Source organism: Tachyglossus aculeatus, chromosome 4 (assembly GCF_015852505.1).
Source record: "Tachyglossus aculeatus isolate mTacAcu1 chromosome 4, mTacAcu1.pri, whole genome shotgun sequence".
NCBI lineage: Eukaryota > Metazoa > Chordata > Mammalia > Monotremata > Tachyglossidae > Tachyglossus > Tachyglossus aculeatus.
The window spans coordinates 48,657,404-48,678,515 of record NC_052069.1 but is presented as its reverse complement, the minus strand read 5'-3'; the positions used below and the strand labels follow the sequence as shown (position 1 = coordinate 48,678,515).

The following is a 21,112-nucleotide window of genomic DNA, read 5'->3' as shown; positions in this document are numbered from 1 at the left end:
AGGTCGGTCCCCCTGTTCAGCACTCGGGATGTGATCTGTGGATTTGGTCACCGATCCAAATAGGTAGATGGCGAGCTGGGGAAAAGAAGGCTTAATCTGGGAAGCCTTCTTGGAGGAGATGTGAGTCTTTGATTCACCTTTTATTCACACCCTTTTATACATCCTTAATTCACCCCACCCTCAGCCCCTCAACATTTACACACATATCCATAATTTATTTCAGTGTCTGTCTCCTCCTCCGGACCATAAGCTTCTTGGCAAGTCACTTAACTTCTCTGGGCCTCAGTTACCTCATCTGTAAAATGGGGATTAAGATTGTGAGCCCCACGTGGGATGACCTGATCACCTTGTATCCTCCCCAGCACTTAGAACAGTGTTTTGCACATAGTAAGCGCTTAACAAATGCCGTCATTATTATTATTATTGTGGGAGGAGACTATGTCTCCCCAGAGAGCCACACTGTCCAGCTTCCCTGACTCTTCTCACCTGTCTGTTCCCAGCATGGCAGGATCCTGCACTACAGCAATCCTATCATCCTCTTCCTGTTCCTGCTGACGTTCTCCACAGCCACCATCGCCCAGAGCTTCCTCCTGAGTGCTTTCTTCTCCAAGGCCAACCTGGCAGCAGCCTGCTGTGGTGTCATCTACTTCACCCTCTACCTGCCCCACATCCTGTGCTTCGCCTGGCAAGACAGCATGACCGTGCGGCTGAAGACGGCAGCGGTAAGGAATCTTCTTCTTCCTCTTCTCCCTGCCCCCTCAGTTGAAACCTAGGCTATGTCTGGCAACTTGTACTTCCCAAGCACTTAGTACAGTGCTCTGCACACAGTAAGCGCTCAATAAATACGATTGATTGATTGACATCTCTAATCTGAGACTGAGCCTTGGATCTCCTTTATTTTTAATGGTATTTGTTAAGCGCTTACTACATCAGTCAGTCAGTCGTATCATACTCTGCACACGGTAAGCACTCAATAAATACGATTGAATGAATGAATTGAGTGTTTACTGTGTGCAGAGCATTGAGTTAAGCGCTTGGGCGAGAAGCAGTTTGGCTTAGTGGCTAGAACATAGGCTTGGGTGACTTTGTGACTTTGGGCAAGTCACTTAACTTCTCTGGGTCTCAGCTACCTCATCTGTAAAATGAGGATTAAGACTGTGAGCCCCATGTGAGCCAACCTGATTACCTTGTAACTACCCCAGTGCTTAGAACAGTGCTTGGCACATAGTAAGTGCTTAACAATTACCATTTATCATCATTATTATTATTACAATATAATAATAAACAGACACATTCCCTGCCCACAATGAGCTTACTGTTTGAAGAAGGAGACAGACAGTCATATAAATTAATGATAGATATGGACAAAAGTGCTGAGGGGTTTATTAGAGATTCCACTAATTGACTGATTGATTGGTTGAAGTGGAAGCATTTTTCAGGGAAGGTGGGCCTGGGTGAGGAAACTCCATGGTCTCCAGAGTAGCATAGTTAACAAATGTTTCTCCATGGAAAGTGGCTGCCCCTGGGGCTGGATGGTGAGGGGGGAGTAGGGGAAAGCCTTGAGTCTTTGATGTAGTTGAGGAGGACAGTTGAAAAATCAGATGAGGTCTGGTGGGTTATTCCTGCTAGGGGTCGGGGGCTGGAGGTGGGGTGGAGGTCTGCATCTCTGCTGCTGGGCTCTTCTATTTTTCTAGTCTTTGAGTTCAAAACCCACCAGGGCCTCCGGGAACCCTGCCCAACTCCTGTGTTTGGGAAGAGATTTCCAAATGTTCTTTTCTTTCGTACGCCAAAGAAACCAAACCTGGTTGTGGTTTGGGGGCGGGGAGAGGGGAAGCAAGGGATGATGTCCTTCCAAATGCTGCCAGAGAGGCCTGGGAAGAGGGAGATTTTTCAAGTTGCCCTCCAACGGAGGACCATGTCATTCTAGACTGTCAGCTTGTTGTGAGCGGGGAACGTGTCTACCGACTCTGTTATATTGGACTCTCCCAACCACTTAGTACGATGCTCTGCATACAATAAGTGCTAATTAATAATAATAATAATAATAATAATGGTATTTGTAAAGTGCTTACTATTACCAGACACTGTACTAAGCGCTGGGGTGGATACAAGCAAATTGGGTTGGTTACAGTCCCTGTCCCGCATGGGGCTCACAGGCTTAATCCCCATTTTACAGATGATGATGATGATGATGATGGGATTTATTAAGCGCTTACTATGTGCAAAGCACTGTTCTAAGCACTGGGGGTTTTTACAAGGTGATCAGGTTGTCCCACGGGGGGCTCACAGTCAACCCCCATTTTACAGATGAGGGAACTGAGGCCCAGAGAAGTTAAGTGACTTACCCAAGGTCACACAGCTGACAATTGTCAGGGCCAGGATTTGAACCCACGACCACTGACTCCAAAGCCCGTGCTCTTTCCACTGAGCCACGCTTCTTCTCTTATGAGGTCACCGAGGCCACACAGCAGACAAGTGGTGGAAACAGGATTAGAACCCATGACCTTCTGACAGCAGACCCGTGCTCTATCCACTAGGCCATACTGCTTCCCGTAACCATTGGCTGACTGATATTCTGGGCACCCGTCACCCTCAGAGGGGAGGGATCATGTCTATCGGCTCTGTCGTACTCTGCCAAGCACTTAGTACAGTGCTCAGCACACTGCAAGCATGGAAAGGGCATGCGTCTACCAACTCTGTTGTATGCTGCACACAGTACATGCTCGATAAATACTTTGATTTGATTTAAGTGCTCAATAAATTCTACTGATTGACTGAAGTGACACCAGCCTGTGAGTCACTCATCTACCTCCCCAGGGCTGTCTTTACCACATCTCATTCAATGACTGTGAGCCCCTCCTTGGGACAACCTGATCACCTTGTAACCTCCCCAGCGCTTAGAACGGTGCTTTGCACATAGTAAGCGCTTAATAAATGCCATTATTATTATTATTATTATTATTAATGAGGAAAAATTAATTCATTCATTGTCGTATTTATTGAGTGTTTACTGTGCGCAGAGCACCGTACTCATTGGAAAATTCAATAAAGCAATAAAGAGAGACAATCCCTGCCCACAGTGGGCTTACAGTCTAGAGGGGAGGAGACAGCAAACAAAATAAGTGAACAGGCATTAATATAAATAAATAAAATTGTAGATATATGTATATCTATATATATCTATAGATATAGATCAATAGATCTATATCTAGACATATCTATATATATCTATATGTATATCTATCTTTATATGTTGCCAACTTGTACTTCCCAAGCACTTAGTACAGTGCTCTGCACACAGTAAGCGCTCAATAAATACGATTGAATGAATGAATATATATACATAAATGGTGTGTAACAGGGGTCAGAGGGGAGGCAAGGGGAACACGTTGAGGTGACACGGAAGGGAGGGGGAGCTGAGGAAAAGGGGGTTCAGCCTGGGAAGGCCTCTTGGAGGATGTGCATCTTCAGTAGGGCTAAGAAATGGGGGAAAGAGTGATTATCTGGTGGATTTAAGGAGGGAGGATACTTCAGGTCAGAGGTAGGCTGTGGACCAGGGGTTGGCAGTGAGACAGGAAAGAACGAGGCCCAGTGAGAAGGTTAGCACCAGAGGAGTGGAGTGTGTGAGCTGAGATGTAGAAGGAGAGAAGGGAGGCGAGGTAAGAAGGAGCAAGGTGATGGAGATCTCTGAAGCCAATAGTGAGGAGTTTTTGTTTGATACGGCGGTGGATAGGCAACCATTGGAGATTTCTGAGGAGGGGGGTGACATGGAACTCAATTATGAGGCAAAAAAACTCTTTATAGAAGCAAGTCCACACAAAGCTAGGCAAGCACAGAATCAAAATAACCTCTGTGGAAATAATAATAATGTATGTATTTGTTAAGCGCTTCCTATGTGCCAAGCACTGTTCTAAGCACTGGGGCAGATACCAGGTAATCAGGTTGTCCCACGTGGGGCTCACAGTCTTCATCCCCATTTTACAGATGAGGGAACTGGGGCCCAGAGAAGTTAAGTGAACAGCGTGGCTCAGTGGAAAGAGCATGGGCTTTGGAGTCAGAGGTCATGGGTTTGAATCCCCACTCCCCCTCATGTCTGCTGTGTGACCTTGGGCAAGACACTTAACTTCTCTGAGCCTCAGTTACCTCATCTGTAGAATGGGGATTAAGACTGTGAGCCCCATGTGGAACATCTTGATCACCTTGTATCCCCCCCCAGTTCTTAGAACAGTGCTTTGCACATAGTAAGTGCTTAACAAATGCCATTATCATTATTATTATTATTAAGTGACTTGCCCAAGGTCACCCAGCTGACAAGTGGCAGAGCCGGGATTAGAACCCACAATCCTCACCCTGGGCTTCAAGGCTGTCCATCCCCTCGCCCCCTCCTACCTCACCTCCATTCTCACCTACCTTCTTCAGCCCAGCCCGCACCCTCCGCTTCTCTGCCACCGATCTCCTCACCGGGCCTCGTTCCCGCCTGTCCCGCCATCGACCCCCGGCCCACGTCCTCCCCCGGGCCTGGAATGGCCTCCCTCTGCCCATCCGCCAAGCTAGCTCTCTTCCTCCCTTCAAGGCCTTACTGAGAGCTCACCTCCTCCAGGAGGCCTTCCCAGACTGAGCCCCTTCCTTCCTCTCCCCCTCATCCCCCTCTCCATCCTCCCATCTTACCTCCTTCCCTTCCCCACAGCACCTGTATATATGTATATATGTTTGTACATATTTATTACTCTATTTATTTATTTATTTTAGTTGTACCTATCTATTCTATTTATTTTATTTTGTTAGTATGTTTGGTTTTGTTCTCTGTCTCCCCCTTCTAGACTGTGAGCCCACTGTTGGATAGGGACTGTCTCTATATGTTGCCAACTTGTACTTCCCAAGCGCTTAGTACAGTGCTCTGCACACAGTAAGCGCTCAATAAATACGACTGATTGATTGATTGATCTCTGGCTCCCCAGCCCATGCTCTTTCCACTGAGCCACGCTGCTTCTCTGAGGCGCTTCAGAAATGAGGAACCTCGAAGAGGAAAGTAATCACAAAAACTAGAATGAATAATGTAAGCAGTGATAAAATAAGGAATGACCTTGAAGGACGGCCTCCCTCCTGGCTACAGTGCCCTTTCCCCCTCTGTCTCCCTTTTCCATTGAGCAGAGAAAGAAAACCCCTGTGCTGTAGTTTTGTGAAAAGAGCCTCAAATCTACCACTAAAACACAAGCATGAATCTACAGCTACCTGGGCACTGACTGACACTTCAGCAGTTCCTTAGGCAATTAATTGATGCCTTTTATAACAGCCAATTTTCCACCACACATACAGTGAATGAGTAGCAAAACTTTCACATGACCCAAAGTGTGGGCAGGGCCAGGCAATTAAGGTAATAATCAGGTAAAGGGAAGAGAGTCTGGGGCCTTAATGACTCCTGGTGTGCCTGGGTTCTTAAAGATAGGTCACAGATTTTCTTTTCCTGCCCTGAGTTCTTAAGCTTGACTAGCTTGACTAGTAGGGAGTAGAGGCTTTGGAAACAACCGGCATCCTACAGAAGCAGTCACTATTGCCACTCAATACAGCATGGCCCAGTGGAATGAGCCTGGGTTTGGGAGTCAGAGGTCACGGGTTCTAATCCCTGCTCTGCCACTTGTCAGTTGTGTGACTTTGGGCAAGTCACTTCACTTCTCTGGGCCTCAGTTACCTCATCTGGAACGTGAGGATGAAGGCTGTGAGCCCGACGTGGGACAACCGAATTACCTTGCATCTACCCCAGCACTTAGAACAGTGCTTGGCACATAGTAAGTGCTTAGTAAAAGCCATCATTATCCGGTGCTTGGCATGTAGTAAGTGCTTAACAAATGCTATCATTATTATTATTAATAGAGAAGCAGTGTGGCCTAGTAGATAGAGCATGGGCCTGGGAGTAAGAAGGACCTGGGTCTTAATCCTGGCTCCGCCACTCGTCCTCTGTGTTACCTTGGGCAAGTCACTTCACTTCTCTGTGCCCCAGTGACCTCAACTGTAAAATGGGGATTTAAGTCTGTGAGTCTTCTGTGGGACATGAACTGTGTTAACCTGATTAACTTGAATAATAATAATGATGATGGCATTTGTTAAGTGCTTACTACATATAAAGCACTGTTCTAAGTGCTGGGGAGGATATAAAGTGATCAGGTTGTCCCACGTGGGGCTCACAGTCTTAATCCCTATTTTACAGATGAGGTAACTGAGGTGCAGAGAAGTTAAGTGACTTGCCCAAAGTCACACAGCTGACAAGTTGTGGAGCCGGAATTCAAACCCATGACCTCTGACTCCCAAGCCCGGGCTCTTTCCACTGTGCCATGCTGCTTCTCCATCTACTCCAGCGCTTAATACAGTGCACGGCACACGGTAAACACTTAACAAATGCCATAAGAAATACCAGAGTGAATCCAGAGCAACCTCATTGCCCTGGGAAGATTTCCCATCCGTAGCTCTGGATTTATTCGATTGAATGATTGAATGAAATTCTCTCCTGAAGGCTTATTCTCCAAATTGTCTGAAGCCCCACTCCCCCGCCGCCGTAGCTCTGGATTTATTCTCTCCTGAAGGTTTGTTCTCCAAATTGTCTGAAGCCCCACTCCCCCGCCGCCGTAGCTCTGGATTTATTCTCTCCTGAAGGCTTGTTCTCCAAATTGTCTGAAGCCCCACTCCCCCGCCACCGTAGCTCTGGATTTATTCTCTCCTGAAGGCTTATTCTCCAAATTGTCTGAAGCCCCACTCCCCCACCACCATAACTCTGGATTTATTCTCTCCTGAAGGCTAATTCTCCAAATTGTCTGAAGCCCCACTCCCCCGCCGCCGTAGCTCTGGATTTATTCTCTCCTGAAGGCTTATTCTCCAAATTGTCTGAAGCCCCACTCCCTCCCTGAGTCTTCAATGGTGCAAGTGAGGGAGAAACCAATCCTGGAAGCTTCACAAAAGCCTATTTAGATCAGTTCCCTCCAGACCTCCTGAAGGCTGGATATGCGATTCCACCCATCTCTTCATCATCAAGCCTCCTGTTCCACAGTCCCTGAGACCGGAGCCTCATGCTCAGATGACGTTCCCGTGGGCTGCTGGGTTTGTGATCTTTTTGCCAGCGATAAGTGCAGTTTTTGTGGACAGAAAAATTATCCTCTCCTTGGGCCTAGATTTGCCCCCCCGTGGTGTTGGGCTAGTGGAAAGAGCGTAGGCCTGTGATCAGAGCATCTGTAGTCTAATCCCAGCTCTGCCATTTGTCTGCTGAGTGACCTTGGGCAAGTCATTTCACTTCTCTGTGCCTCAGTTACCTCATCTGCAAAATGGGGATCTGTCCTTCTCCCTCCTATTTAGACTGTGAGCCTCTAGTGGAACAGGGACTGTGTCCAATCTGATGAACTTTTACCTACCCCAGCACTTGGGACAGTGCTAGCACATAATAATAATAATAATAATGATGGCATTTATTAAGCACTTACTATGTGCAAAGCACTGTTGATGATGATGGCATTTATTAAGTGCTTACTATGTGCAAAGCACTGTTCTAAGCACTGGGACATCTTAGGCACTTCACACGTACCGTAACAATAATTATTATTATTATAATGCTTGTGTGAGTGGATGTTTCCAGAAAGATTGGGAGTTAGCACAAGTGCTATCAGGTGGAGAAGCAGCATGGCTCAGTGGAAAGAGCACAAGCTTTGGAGTCAGAGGTCATGGGTTCAAATCCCACCTCCGCCACTTGTCAGCTGTGTGACTTTGGGCAAGTCATTTCACTTCTCTGGACCTCAGTTCCCTTATCTGGAAAATGGGGATGAAGACTGTGAGCCCCCCGTGGGACAACCTGATCACCTTGTAACCTCCCCAGCGCTTAGAGCAGTGCTTTGCACACAGTAAGTGCTTAACAAATACCTTTATTACTATTATTATTATTATTATCAGCTATCTGGGGAGAGAAGATCTTCTAGACTGTGAGCCCACCGTTGGGTAGGGACCGTCTCTATATGTTGCCAACTTGTACTTCCCAAGCGCTTAGTACAGTGCTCTGCACACAGTAAGCACTCAATAAATACGATTGAATGAATGAATGAATGAATTTGGGGAGAAGTATTTTAGTTTACAGGGCAAACTGGACCCTTCCCAAAGCCAACTGAGTTGAACTCAAGAGTGCTGGGGTATTATTGCCCAGATGCCTACTCTGGAGACAATGAAGTCTGCTCACCCAGGCCCACCATCCCTGAGAAAGGTTTTCCAGGCCCCATGTGTCACTTCATCATCATCATCATCATCATCATCAATCGTATTTATTGAGCGCTTACTATGTGCAGAGCACTGTACTAAGCACTTGGGAAGTACAAATTGGCAACATATAGAGACAGTCCCTACCCTACAGTGGGCTCACAGTCTAAAAGGGGGAGACAGAGGACAAAACCAAACATACTAACAAAATAAAATAAATAGAATAGATATGTACAAGTAAAATAAATAAATAAATTGAGTAGAAACATATATACATATATACAGGTGCTGTGGGGTAGGGAAGGAGGTAAGAAGTGGGGGGATGGAGAGGGGGACGAGGGGGAGAGGAAGGAAGGGGCTCAGTCTGGGAAGGCCTCCTGGAGGAGGTGACTTCAAACAGTCAATCGGTGGAATCTATTGAGCGCTTAGACAGATGGGTGGGTGGACTGTAAGCTTGATGAGGGCAGGGAATGTGACTATTGCTGTACTCTCCCAAGTGCTTAGTACAGTGCCTTGCACACAGTAAGTGCTCAGTAAATACAGCTGAGTGACAGACTGACTGAACGAATGGAGCCTGGGGAGGAGCCTGTGCCTGACTAGTATTCCCAGTTCCCACTTATCCGGCGGGCAGAGATGAGAGATGTTCTCTCCCATGGGTCCCGGCCTCCTTTCCTATCCCAGTGTTGCTGGGCCCACATCGGGAATGTTATGGCAGAAAGAAGCCAGGGGTCCCGCGGCAGCCTAACCTTGCATGTCTCTTTAGAGAAGCAGTGTGACTCAGTGGAAAGAGCGCGGTCTTTGGAATCAGAGGTCATGGGTTCAAATCCCGGCTCCGCCAACTGTTAGCTGTGTGACTTTGGGCAAGTCACTTAACTTCTCTGTGCCTCAGTTCTCTCATCTGTCAAATGGGGATTAAAACTGTGAGCCCCCGGTGGGACAACCTGATCACCTTGTAACCTCCCCAGCGCTTAGAACAATGCTTTGCACATAGTAAGTGCTTAACAAATCCCATTATTATTATTATTATTATTATTCTCTCCATCCCAGAGTCTGTTGTCCCCGGTGGCATTTGGATTTGGCACAGAATACTTGTCCCGCTACGAAGAGCAAGGTCGCGGGCTCCAGTGGGGAAACATCGGAAACAGTCCTGTGGAGGGAGACCAGTTCAGCTTCCTGCTGTCCGTTGAGATGATGCTCTTCGATACTGTCCTCTACATCGGACTCACCTGGTACCTGGACCAGGTGTTTCCAGGTAAGGGTCTCTTTCCAGGTAAGGGTCTCTTCAGAGAAGCAGTGTGGCTCAGTGGAAAGAGCCCAGGCTTGGGAGGGAGGGGTCAATCAATCAATCAATCAATCAATCGTATTTATTGAGCGCTTACTGTGTGCAGAGCACTGTACTAAATGCTTGGGAAGTACAAGTTGGCAACAGATAGAGACAGTCCCTACCCAACAGTGGGCTCACAGTCTAAAAGGGGGAGACAGAGAACGAAACCAAACATAATAACAAAATAAAATAAATAGAATAGATATGTACAGGTAAAATAAATAGAGTAATAAATATGTACAAACATTTATACACATATACAGGTGCTGTGGGGAAGGGAAGGAGGTAGGATGGGGGGATGGAGAGGGAGACGAGGGGGAGAGGAAGGGGCTCAGTCTGGGAAGGCCTCCTGGAGGAGGTGAGCTCTCAGTAGGGCCTTGAAGGGAGGAAGAGAGCTAGCTTGGCGGATGGGCAGAGGGAGGGCATGGGTTCTAATCCTGACTCTGCCACATGTCTGCTGTGTGACCTTGGGCAAGTCACTTAACTTCTCTGAGCCTCAGTTACCTCATCTGTAAAATGGGGATTAAGACTGTGAGCCTCACGTGGGACAACCTGATCACCTCGTATTCATTCATTCAATCATATGCCCCAGCGCTTAGAACAGTGCTTTGCACATGGTAAGGACTTAACAAATACCATCATTATTTATTTAATTATTTTATTTTTTCAATAGCCCAAGGTGGAATTATACAGCTGGAGAAGCTCCCTGAATCCAGACAGGTGGATTTTTTTTAAATGGACTTGTTAAGCACTAACTATGTGCCAGGCACTGTACTAAGTGCTGGGATAGCTATAAGTGAATCAGGTCATACACAGTCCATATGCCACGTGGGGCTTACAGTCTTGATCCCATTTTACAGATGAGGGAACTGAGGCACAGAGAAGTGAAGTGACTTGTCCAAGATCGCACAGCAGATGAGTGGCAGAACTGGGATTAGAACCCAGGTCCTTATGACTCTCAGGCCCACGCTCTCTCCACTAGGCAATGCTGCTTCTCGGGTGGGTAACTAAACTCTTCAGGTTAGATGACAAGCGCTTAGTACAGTGCTCAAGCGCTTAGTACAGTGCTCTGCACACAGTAAGTAAGGAGAAGCAGCGTAGCTCAGTGGAAAGAGCCCGGGCTTGGGAGTCAGAGGTCCTGGGCTCAAATCCCGTCTCCGCCAACTGTCAGCTGTGTGACTTTGGGCAAGTCACTTCACTTCTCCTGGCTCCTCCACATGTCTGCTGTGTGACCTTGGGCAAGTCACTTAACTTCTCTGAGCCTCAGTTACCTCATCTGTAAAATGGGGATTAAGACTGTGAGCCCCACGTGGGACAACTTGATCACCTTGTATCCCCCCAGTGCTTAGAACAGTGCTCTGCATATAGTAAGCGCTTAACAAATGCCATCATCATCATTATTATTATTAAGCACTCAATAAATACGATTGAATGAATGACCAAGTGGTCTCATTTTTTCCCCAAATGTCCATGAATTGCAGCACTTTAATTCTCTAACAGTTGAGGATTCAGAACAACAAAATAAGTGATTAGCGAGTCATAGTTGCCTCTATGTGCCACAATGTGGTTGGGTTTTCTTTCCAAATGGCAAGAATTTTTTTTAAATAGTATTTATTAAGTGCTTACTATGTGTCAAGCACTCTTCTAAGCACTAGGGTAGATACAAGTTAATCACATTTCCTGACCCACATGGGGCTCACAGCCTAAGTAGGAGGGAGAACAGGGATTGAATCTCCATTTTACGCTTAAGGAAACTAAGGCATAGAGAAGCAGCGTGGCTCAGTAGAAAGAGCCCGGGCTTTGGAATCAGAGGTCATGGGTTCAAATTCCGGCTCTGCCAAATGTCAGCTGTGTGACTTTGGGCAAGTCACTTAAATTCTCTGTGCCTCAGTTACCTCATCTGTAAAATGGGGATTGAATGTTAGCCCCCATGGGACACCCTGATCACCTTGTAACCTCCCCAGTGCATAGAACAGTGCTTTGCACATAGTAAGTGCTTAATAAATGCCATCATTATTATTATTGTTCTGCACAAGGCAAGCACTCAGTAAATACCATTGATTTCTCTTAGCTATAACTTTGGTCTCCTTTTCACCCAGCCCTTTGACGAGAGACATTAATAAATAGTCAATAATTTGTAGTGCACTTCAATCAATCGATGGTATTTACTGGGTGGAGACTGGAGTGGTGGTTTATGGGGCCAGGGCTTTAATCAATCAATCAATCAATCATATTTATTGAGCAATTACTGTGTGCAGAACACTGTACTAAGTGCTTGGGAAGTACAAGTTGGCAACATATAGAGACAGTCCTTACCCAACAGTGGGCTCACAGTCTAGAAGGGGGAGGCGGAGAACAAAACCAAACGTATTAACAAAATAAAATAAACAGAATAGATATGTTCAAGTAAAATAATTACAAGTAAAAAAAATTAGGGGATGACTTGACCTGGAACCTGGTTGTGAGGGTGGCTTGGGGGTCTGGGTGGCTTGCCGGGGCTGAGGTCTGGGGGGGCTGGGTGTCTGGGGGTACAGGTTCAGGGGAATGTTCGCTATGGGACGATTGCCTGGGTGGGCAATGACCTGGCCTTACTATCCCATTCATTCATTCAGTTCATTCAATCGTATTTATTGAGCGCTTACTGTGTGCAGAGCACTGTACTAAGCGCTTGGGAAGTACAAGTTGGCACCGTGCATGGTGGAGCACGGAAAATCAAGAGGAGAGTCAGTCAGTCAATTGCATTTAATAATAATAATGTTGTCATTTATTAAGCACTTACTATGTGCAAAGCACTGTTCTAAGCACTGGGGAGGTTACAAGGTGATCAGGTTGTCCCACGGGGGGCTCACAGTCTTCATCCCCCTTTTACAGATGAGGGAACTAAGGTACAGAGAAGTGAAGTGACTTGCACAAAGTCACACAGCTGACAAGTGGCGGAGCCAGGATTTGAACCCATGACCCTCTGACTCCAAAACCCGTGCTATTTCCACTGAGTCACTCATTTATTGAGAATTTGGTGTTTAGAGCACTGTGCTAAGTGCTTGGGAGAGTCCAGTATAGTAGAGTTGGTAGGTATGTTCCCTGTCCATAATGAGCTTACAGTCTAAGGGAGAGCAGATGTCAACCAAACGGGTGGTAAGCGGGGAGCCTCTGGCTAGCAGAATGCGGGATGGAGCATTCATTCAATCGTATTTATTGAGAGCTTACTGTGTGCTGAGCACTGTACTAAGCGCTTGGGAAGTACAAGTTGGCAATATACAGAGACAGTCCCTAACCAACAGTGGGCTCACAGTCTAGAAGGGGGAGACAGAGAACAAAACAAAACATAGTAACAAAATAAAATAATAGAGTAATAAATACATACAAACATATATACATATATACAGGTGCTGTGGGGAGGGGAAGGAGGTAAGGTGGGGGGGATGGAGGGGGAGGAGGGGGAGAGGAAGGAGGGGGCTGATCACCTGATCACCTTGTAACCTCCACAATCAATCAATCAATCATATTTATTGAGCTCTTACTGTGTGCAGATCATTGTACTAAGCGCTTGGGAAGTACAAGTCGGCAACATACAGAGACGGTCCCTACCCAACGGTGGGCTCACAGTCTAGAAGGGGGAGACAGAGAACCAAACAGAACATATTAACAAAATAAAATAAATAGAATAGTAAGCGCTTAATTCATTCATTCAATCGTATTATATTGAGCGCTAACTGTGTGCACAGCACTGTACTAAGCACTTGTGAAGTCCAAGTTGGCAACATATAGGGACAGTCCCTACCCAACAGCGGGCTCACAGTCTAGAAGGGGGAGACTGTGAGCCCACTGTTGGGTAGGGACCGTCTCTATATGTTGCCAACTTGTACTTCCCAAGCGCTTAGTACAGTGCTCTGCACACAGTAAGCGCTCAATAAATACGATTGATTGATTGATTGAGACAGACAACAAAACAAAACATAAATAATAATAAATAAATACTTAACACGAAAGCAGAGCTGGGGTCTGGAATCACCTCTGGAAATCAGGATATGTCCTGGGACCCGTCGCGGCCATGGAATTCAGGGTTTGAAACCGGCCGGTCATGAGAAGTAGCGTGGCCTAGTGGAAAGAGTTCAAGCCTGGGGAGCAGAGACCCTGGGTTCTAATCCCTGTTCCACCACTTGTCAGCTGTGTGACTTTGGGCAAGTCACTTCACTTCTCTGTGCCTCAGTTACCTCATCTGAAAAATGGGGATTAAGATTCCAAGGCTATGTGGGATAGGGACAGTGTCCAACCTGATTAGCTTGTCTTTACCTTAGTGCTTAGTACAGTAGCACGTAGCAAGCACTTAACAAATATCACAGTGACTATTACTATTACTGTTGCTGTCTGGTGGAGGATGAAACCGCATGTCTGGTATCGCAGTCTGAGCTCCTTTATAATAAGAATAATAATAATAATAATAATAATGACATTTATTAAGCACTTACTATGTGCAAAGCACTGTTCTAAGCACTGGAGAGGTTACAAGGTGACCAGGTTGTCCCACGGGGGACTCACAGTCAATTCCCATTTTACAAATGAGGGAACTGAGGCACAGAGAAGTTAAGTGACTTGCCCAAAGCCACACAGCTGACAATTGGAGGAGCCAGGATTTGAACCCCTAACCTTTGACTCCAAAGCCCGAGCTCTTTCCACTGAGCCACACTGCTTCCCCTTTATGTCAATGCCAGGCTTCCCTAGACTATTTGAGGATTGGGGGAATCTCTTAACCTTCTTTTCATGATATTTAAGTAGTTACTATGTGTCACACACTGTTCTAAGCCATGGGGTAATTCCAAGTTAATAAGGTAGGACACAGTCTTTATCCTGTATGGGGCTCACAATCTAAGTAGGAGGAAGAATGGGTATTTAATCCCCATTTTACAGTTGAGAAAACTGAGGCCCAGAGAAGTCAAGTGACCTGTCCAAGATTACACAGCAAATGGTTAGCAGAGCCGGGATTAGAATCCAGGTCCTCTGATTCCCAGGCCCACACTCTGAGAAGCAACGTGGCTCAGTGGAAAGAGCCCGGGCTTTGGAGTGAGAGGTCATGGGTTCAAATCCCAACTCTGCCACCTGTCAGCTGTGTGACTTTGGACAAGTCGCATAACTTCTCTGGGCCTCAGTTACCTCATCTGTAAAATGGGGATGAAGACTGTGAGCCCCCCATGGGACAACCTCATCACCTTGTAACCTCCCCAGCACTTAGAACAGTGCTTTACACATAGTAAGCGCTTCATAAATGCTATTATTATTATTTCCACTGTTCATTCATTCAATCATATTAATTGAGCGCTTACTGATCGAAGCGCTTGGAAAGTACAATTCAGCTGCTTCTCCAACCTCAACATCCTTTTTTGTACCTTCTTTTTAGGAGAATACGGGACGCCTCTCCCTTGGTTTTTCCTTCTGCAGGAGTCCTACTGGCTTGGACACGAAGGTAAATTGTTGGAAAACCCTGGAGTTTGGAGCTGGGCCTGAGCCCTCAACCGGTTAGGATATGACTGGGTTATGCAGGTTCATCATCATCATCATCATCAATCGTATTTATTGAGCGCTTACTGTGTGCAGAGCATGGTACTAAGCGCTTGGGAAGTACAAGTTGGCAACATATAGAGACAGTCCCTACCCAACAGTGGGCTCACAGTCTAAAAGGGGGAGACAGAGAACAAAACCAAACATACTAACAAAATAAAATAAATAGAATAGATATGTACAAGTAAAATAAATAAATAAATAGAGTAACAAATATGTACAAACATATATACATATATACAGGTGCAGTGGGGAAGGGAAGGAGGTAAGATGGGGGGATGGAGAGGGGGACGAGGGGGAGTTCAAGCATCCGAAGAGATTGCGATTGCGGTGGGAATTTTCAATTTTCGGCTTCCGACTTTGAACCTTGAATGGCCCATTAATCCAAAGGGGTTATTAGGGGGTGAAGTCAGCTCCCCACCTGAGCAGCTCTGGGGGGTTTCTGAACAGCCATCCCCAACCATGCAGTCTGCATATTCATTCATTCAATCGTATTTACTGAGCACTTACTGTGTGCAGAGCACTGTACTAAGCGCTTGGGAAGTACAAGTTGGCATCATATAGAGACGGTCCCTACCCGACAATGGGCTCACGGTCTAGAAGGGGGAGACGGACAGCAAAACAAAACATGTAGACAGGTGTCAAAGTTGTCAGAACAAATAGAATTAAATCTATAGGTACGTCGTTAACAAAATAAATAGTAAATATATACAAGTAAAATAAATAGAGTAATAAATCTGTACAAATATATATACAGGTGCTGTGGGGAGGGGAAGGAGGTAGTGCGGGGGGGATGGGGAGGAGGAGAGGAAAAAGGGGGCTTATATATATGTATGTACATATGTATATATGTATTATTATTAATTGTGTGCATATTTATTATTCTATTTATTTTATTAATGTGTATATATAATAATAATGATGGCATTTGTTGAGCTCTTACTATGTGCCAAGCACTGTTCTAAACTCTGGGGGAGATACAAGGTCATCAGGTTGTCCCACGTGGGGCTCACATTCTTAATCCCCATTTTACAGACGAGGAAACTGAGGCCCAGAGAAGTGACGTGACTTGCCCAAAGTTTTGTACATATTTATTCTATTTATTTTATTTTGTTAATATGTTTTGTTGTCTGTCTCCCCTTTCTAGACAGTGAGCCCACTGTTGGGTAGGGACCGTCTCTATATGTTGCCAGCTTGTACTTCCCAAGCGCTTAGTACAGTGCTCTGCACACAGTAAGCGCTCAATACGATTGAATGAATGAATAATAATAATAATAGCAGCGATAATGATAATAATATTTATTAAGGGCTTACTACGTGCAAAGCACTATACTAAGCATTGAGGTAGATGCAAGATAATCACAATTAATAATTATCGTACTTGTTAAGCGTTTATTATGTGCCAAGCACTGTTCTAAGCGCTGGGATAGAACAGGTCGGACACAGTCCCTGACCTACATGGGGCTCCCCACCCCATCTCCCCGCCTTACCTCCTTCCCCTCCCCACAGCACCTGTATATATGTATATATGTTTCTACAGATTTATTACTCTATTTATTTTACTTGTACATAATTATTCTATTTATTTTATTTTGTTAATATGTTTTGTTGTCTGTCTCCCCCTTCTAGACTGTGAGCCCGCTGTTGGGTAGGGACCGTCTCTATATGTTGCCAACTTGGACTTCCCAAGCGCTTAGTGCAGTGCTCTGCACACAGTAAGCGCTCAATAAATACGATTGAATGAATGAATGAAGGGGTCCAAAATGTCTGCGCGGATGGAATCTGATCAGTCTTTTGGTCCTCTGGCCTTGGCCAAGCGAGCTCTCACTAACTGTCCCTTTGAAATCAATCAATCAATCAATTGATTGACAGTTCAAATCAATCAATTTGAAACTGACAAGAATTGGGGCAGGGGACAAAGGGCCCATAGCAACGTGGGCTAGTGGATAGAGCACGGACTTGGGAGGACTTGGGTTCTAATTCCACCCCACCATTTGTCTGCTATGTGACCTTGGGCCAGTCACTTCACTTCTCTATGTCTCAGTTACCTCATCTGTAAACTGAGCGGCCCGGATGCTGGGCAACAAACCGCCCCCCGACCTGCCCCTCCAACTGCTTAGTCCAGTGCTCTCCCCTCAGTAAGCGCTCAATAAATACGATCGAATGAATCCGACTCTATTTATTGAGCGCCACCATAAGCGCCTGACAGAGGAGCTCTTAGGAGGCCTTCCCAGACTGAGCCCCCTCCTCCCCATCCCCCCGCCTTACCTCCTTCCCCTCCCCACAGCACCTGTATATATGTTTGTCCGTATTTATTACTCTATTTTATTTGTACATATTTATTCTATTTCATCATCAATAGTATTTATTGAGCACTTACTGTGTGCAGAGCACTGTACTAAGCGCTTGGGAAGTACAAGTTGGCAACATATAGAGACAGTCCCTACCCAACTGTGGGCTCACAGTCTAAAAGTCTAAAAATAAATTCTATTTATTTTCTTTTGTTAATATGTTTTGTTTTGTTGTCTGTCTCCCCCTTCTAGACTGTGAGCCCGCTGTTGGGTAGGGACCGACTCTATATGTTGCCAACTTGTACTTCCCAAGCGCTTAGTACAGTGCTCTGCACACAGTAAGCGCTCAATAAATACGAATGAATGAATGAATGAGGATGAAGACTGTGAGCCCTATGTGAGACAGAGACTTTGTCCAACCTAATTAAATTGTATCCACCCCGGGCCATAGTAAGCGCTTGACAAATACCATGCTTAGAGTCTTCTAGACTGTGAGCCCACTGTTGGGTAGGGACTGTCTCTATATGTTGCCAACTTGGACTTCCCAAGCGCTTGTTACAGTGCTCTGCACAAAGGAAGCGCTCAATCAATATGATTGATTGATTAGAGAAGCAGCGTGGCTCAGTGGAAAGAGCCCAGGCTTGGGAGTCAGAGGTTATGGATCAGAGGTTATGGGTTCTAATCCCGGCTCTGCCACTTGTCAGATGTGTGACTTTGGGTAAGTCACTTTACTTCTCTGGGCCTCAGTTACCTCATCTGTAAAATGGGGATTTAAGACTGTGAGCCCCCCGTGAGGCAACCTGATCACCTTGTAACCTCCCCAGTGCTTAGAACAGTGCTTTGCACATAGTAAGTGCTTAACAAATACCATCATTATTGTTATTACCAAAATTATTATTATCATTACTAGTTCCCCCATTGTTAGGTAGGGACCATCTCTATATGTTGCTTACTTGTACTTCCCAAGCGCTTAGTACAGTGCTCTGCACACAGTAAGCACTCAATAAATAAAATTGAATGAATGAATGAATGAGTGGGACTCTGTTCTTTTCTCTCTGTGGAACTTGCAGCTTCTGCAACTCCTCTATTTGTTTTTAAGTGGCGTGGCTCAGTGGAAAGAGCCCAGGCTTGGGAGTCAGAGGTCATGGGTTCTAATCCCAGCTCTGCCACTTCTCAACTGTGTGACTTTGGGCAAGTCACTTAACTTCTCTGTGCCTCAGTTCCCTCATCTATAAAATGGGGATTAGGACTGTGAGCCCCACGTGGGACAACCTTGATTACCTTGTATCCCCCCAGTGATTAGAACAGTGTTTGGCACATAGTAAGCACTTAAATACCAACATTATTATTATTATTATTATTATTATTGTTAAGTGCTTACTATGTGCCAGACACTGAACTAAGAGCTGGGGTAGATGTAAGCTAATCAGGTTGGACACAGTCCCTGTCCCACATGGGGTTCACAACCTTCACCCCCATATTACAGATGAGGGAACTGAAGCACAGAGAAGTGAAGTGCCTTGCCCAAAGTCACACAGCAGTCAGGCGGTGGAGCCGGATTTAGAACCTGGGTCCTCTGACTTCCAAGACTGTGTTCTTTCCCCTAGGTCACACGGCTTCTCTTCCTCTTCCTTCTCTTGTTCCCGCTTTTCTTCCTTCTCCTCTTGCTTCTTTCCTTCACTATTCTCTTATTTTCTTCCTTTGTTTTCCCTCCTTTTCCTTCTCCGCTTCAAACTTCAACCCCCTCAAAGACGAGGGTTTTTTGGGGAGGGAGGGTCCCTGGGGGTGAAGATCTTGCCAGAGAGAGCTGCAGAGGCCCACTTCCCAGAGCAAATCACCTCAGGAGGCCCTGGCGTTTGTCCACCTTGAAGTCAGGGCAAGGAGGAACAAGGTTCCCGCTGCCGGCCATTGGCCCTGGACTGCAGTGGGAGGTGAAGGGTCATCTTTCCAGCTGAACACACTATCAGCCAGGAGCCAGCTCTGTAGAGAGAATGGACAGGCCTCATGGCCCGACTGCTTCGTTTACAGTTGGGAGATCCTGTAGGCAACGGAAATATTTTCCAACCCCCAATTTCCTTCCTTTCTCTTTGTTCCCTCCCCTCCCGCCCCAGCCCAGTGTTCGGTTTGATAGTGTTTTCCCTGTGGAGGGCTCTCCCTAAGAGACGCCAAACTCTCAGAAAGCGGTTCGTTCTCTCTTACAGCTTTCTGTAAGAGCCACGGTCCAAACAAAGTAGCGGCTTTTCTTTCTGCAGGGTACATGCTTTTTCAAAGGTTTTTGTAAATATCTCCTGGAATGGGGACAATCCCCTCAGAGACGGAAAGGATGGACTTCTAGAATTCTAGGAAAAGGGACGGGTCCGGCCTTCCGGAATCCCCCCCGAATTCTCTTTGGGAAGTCTCCGGTAGCCCAGAAAGCCCCTTCCTGCACGTATCCTCACAGGAACTGCTCCATCCCATCACGGACTCCACCTCACCACAGAAATTCTCTCACGATCCAAGCCCCGAGTCAGAAGAAACGTTTTTAGACCAAGGCCCGTCAGAAGCAGCATGGCCTAGTGGCAAGGCACGAGCTGGGCAGTCAGAGGACCTGGGTTCTAATCCCGGCTCCGCCACGCATCTGCTGTGTGACTTCAGGCAAGTCACTTCACTTCTCTGAGCCTCAGTGACCTCATCTGTAAAATGGGGATTAAGACTGTGAGCCCCATGTGGGACAACCTGATCACTTTGTATCCCCCCAAGCGCTTAGAAAAGTGCTTTGCACATAGTAAGCACTTAACAAATGCCACCATTATTATTATTATTATTATTATTATTATTATTATTCTCTGTGCTCTTAATCCTCATCTGTAAAATGGGGATTAAGACTAGGAGCCCTGTGTGGGACAGGGACTGTGTTCAACCTGATTACCTTGTCTCTATCCCAGTGTTTGGCACATAGGAAGTGCTTAACAAATATCATAATTATTATTATTATTGTTGTTACTTTTCTTACCTGTGAAGGCAACATAAAAGAGAGTTGGGGGGCAGGGGTGAGGAGGAGGGGATGTGTGAGAGAAACTGTTTAACTCTTAGGCATTATAAATGAAGGTTCCAGGGTAGGTAGCTCTTTGCGTTCTTGGATACCCTAAGTGAAACGCCCCATCCTCCTTCTCTCCTCCTCCTCCACCTCCTCTCCCTCCCCACCCCCACCACCCCTCCTGTATCACACCAACACACAAACACTTGTTTAAGTCTGTGCCAGGGTTTTTGCTACACAAACAGTTCTCCATCTGTGCTCTGGGTCAGTTGTTTGAGTCTGTCCATGCAGTCCCGGGGAGATGATGGGGAGGGGCTTCTCTGCCCATTCCAGGGCTTTTACGTAAGGGAAAAATGAAGACTCCCTGCTTCTAACCCCCGAAGTTTGGGAGTTCGGACGGAGAATTCAGCTGGAATGCTCTGACCCGGAAGTTCTTGCTCTGAGGCTTTTGTAATCATAATCATAATAACAATAATGGTATTTCTTAAGCGCTTACTATGTGCAAAGCACTGTTCTAAGCACTGGGGGGATACAAGGTGATCAGCTTGTCCCACGTGGGGTTCATAGTCTTAATCCCCATTTTACAGATGAGGTCACTGAGGCCCAGAGAAGTGAAGTGACTTGCCCAAAGTCACACAGCTGACAATTGGCGGAGCTGGGATTTGAAACCATGACCTCTGACTCCAAAGCCCGGGCTCT

At 46.1% G+C, this 21,112-nt stretch overlaps 1 protein-coding gene across 1 annotated transcript in view; it reads left to right on the top strand.

Annotated features, from left to right (window-relative positions):
• The window catches only part of ABCA4 (ATP binding cassette subfamily A member 4), a 249,212-nt gene that overhangs the window by 106,970 nt on the left and 121,130 nt on the right, over positions 1-21,112 (top strand). Inside the window, exons 15-17 of the mRNA XM_038745065.1 lie at positions 501-722; positions 9,274-9,478; positions 14,946-15,011. Of these exons, the coding sequence (XP_038600993.1) occupies positions 501-722; positions 9,274-9,478; positions 14,946-15,011 (493 nt within the window). The remainder of the gene's footprint in view (positions 1-500; positions 723-9,273; positions 9,479-14,945; positions 15,012-21,112) is intronic.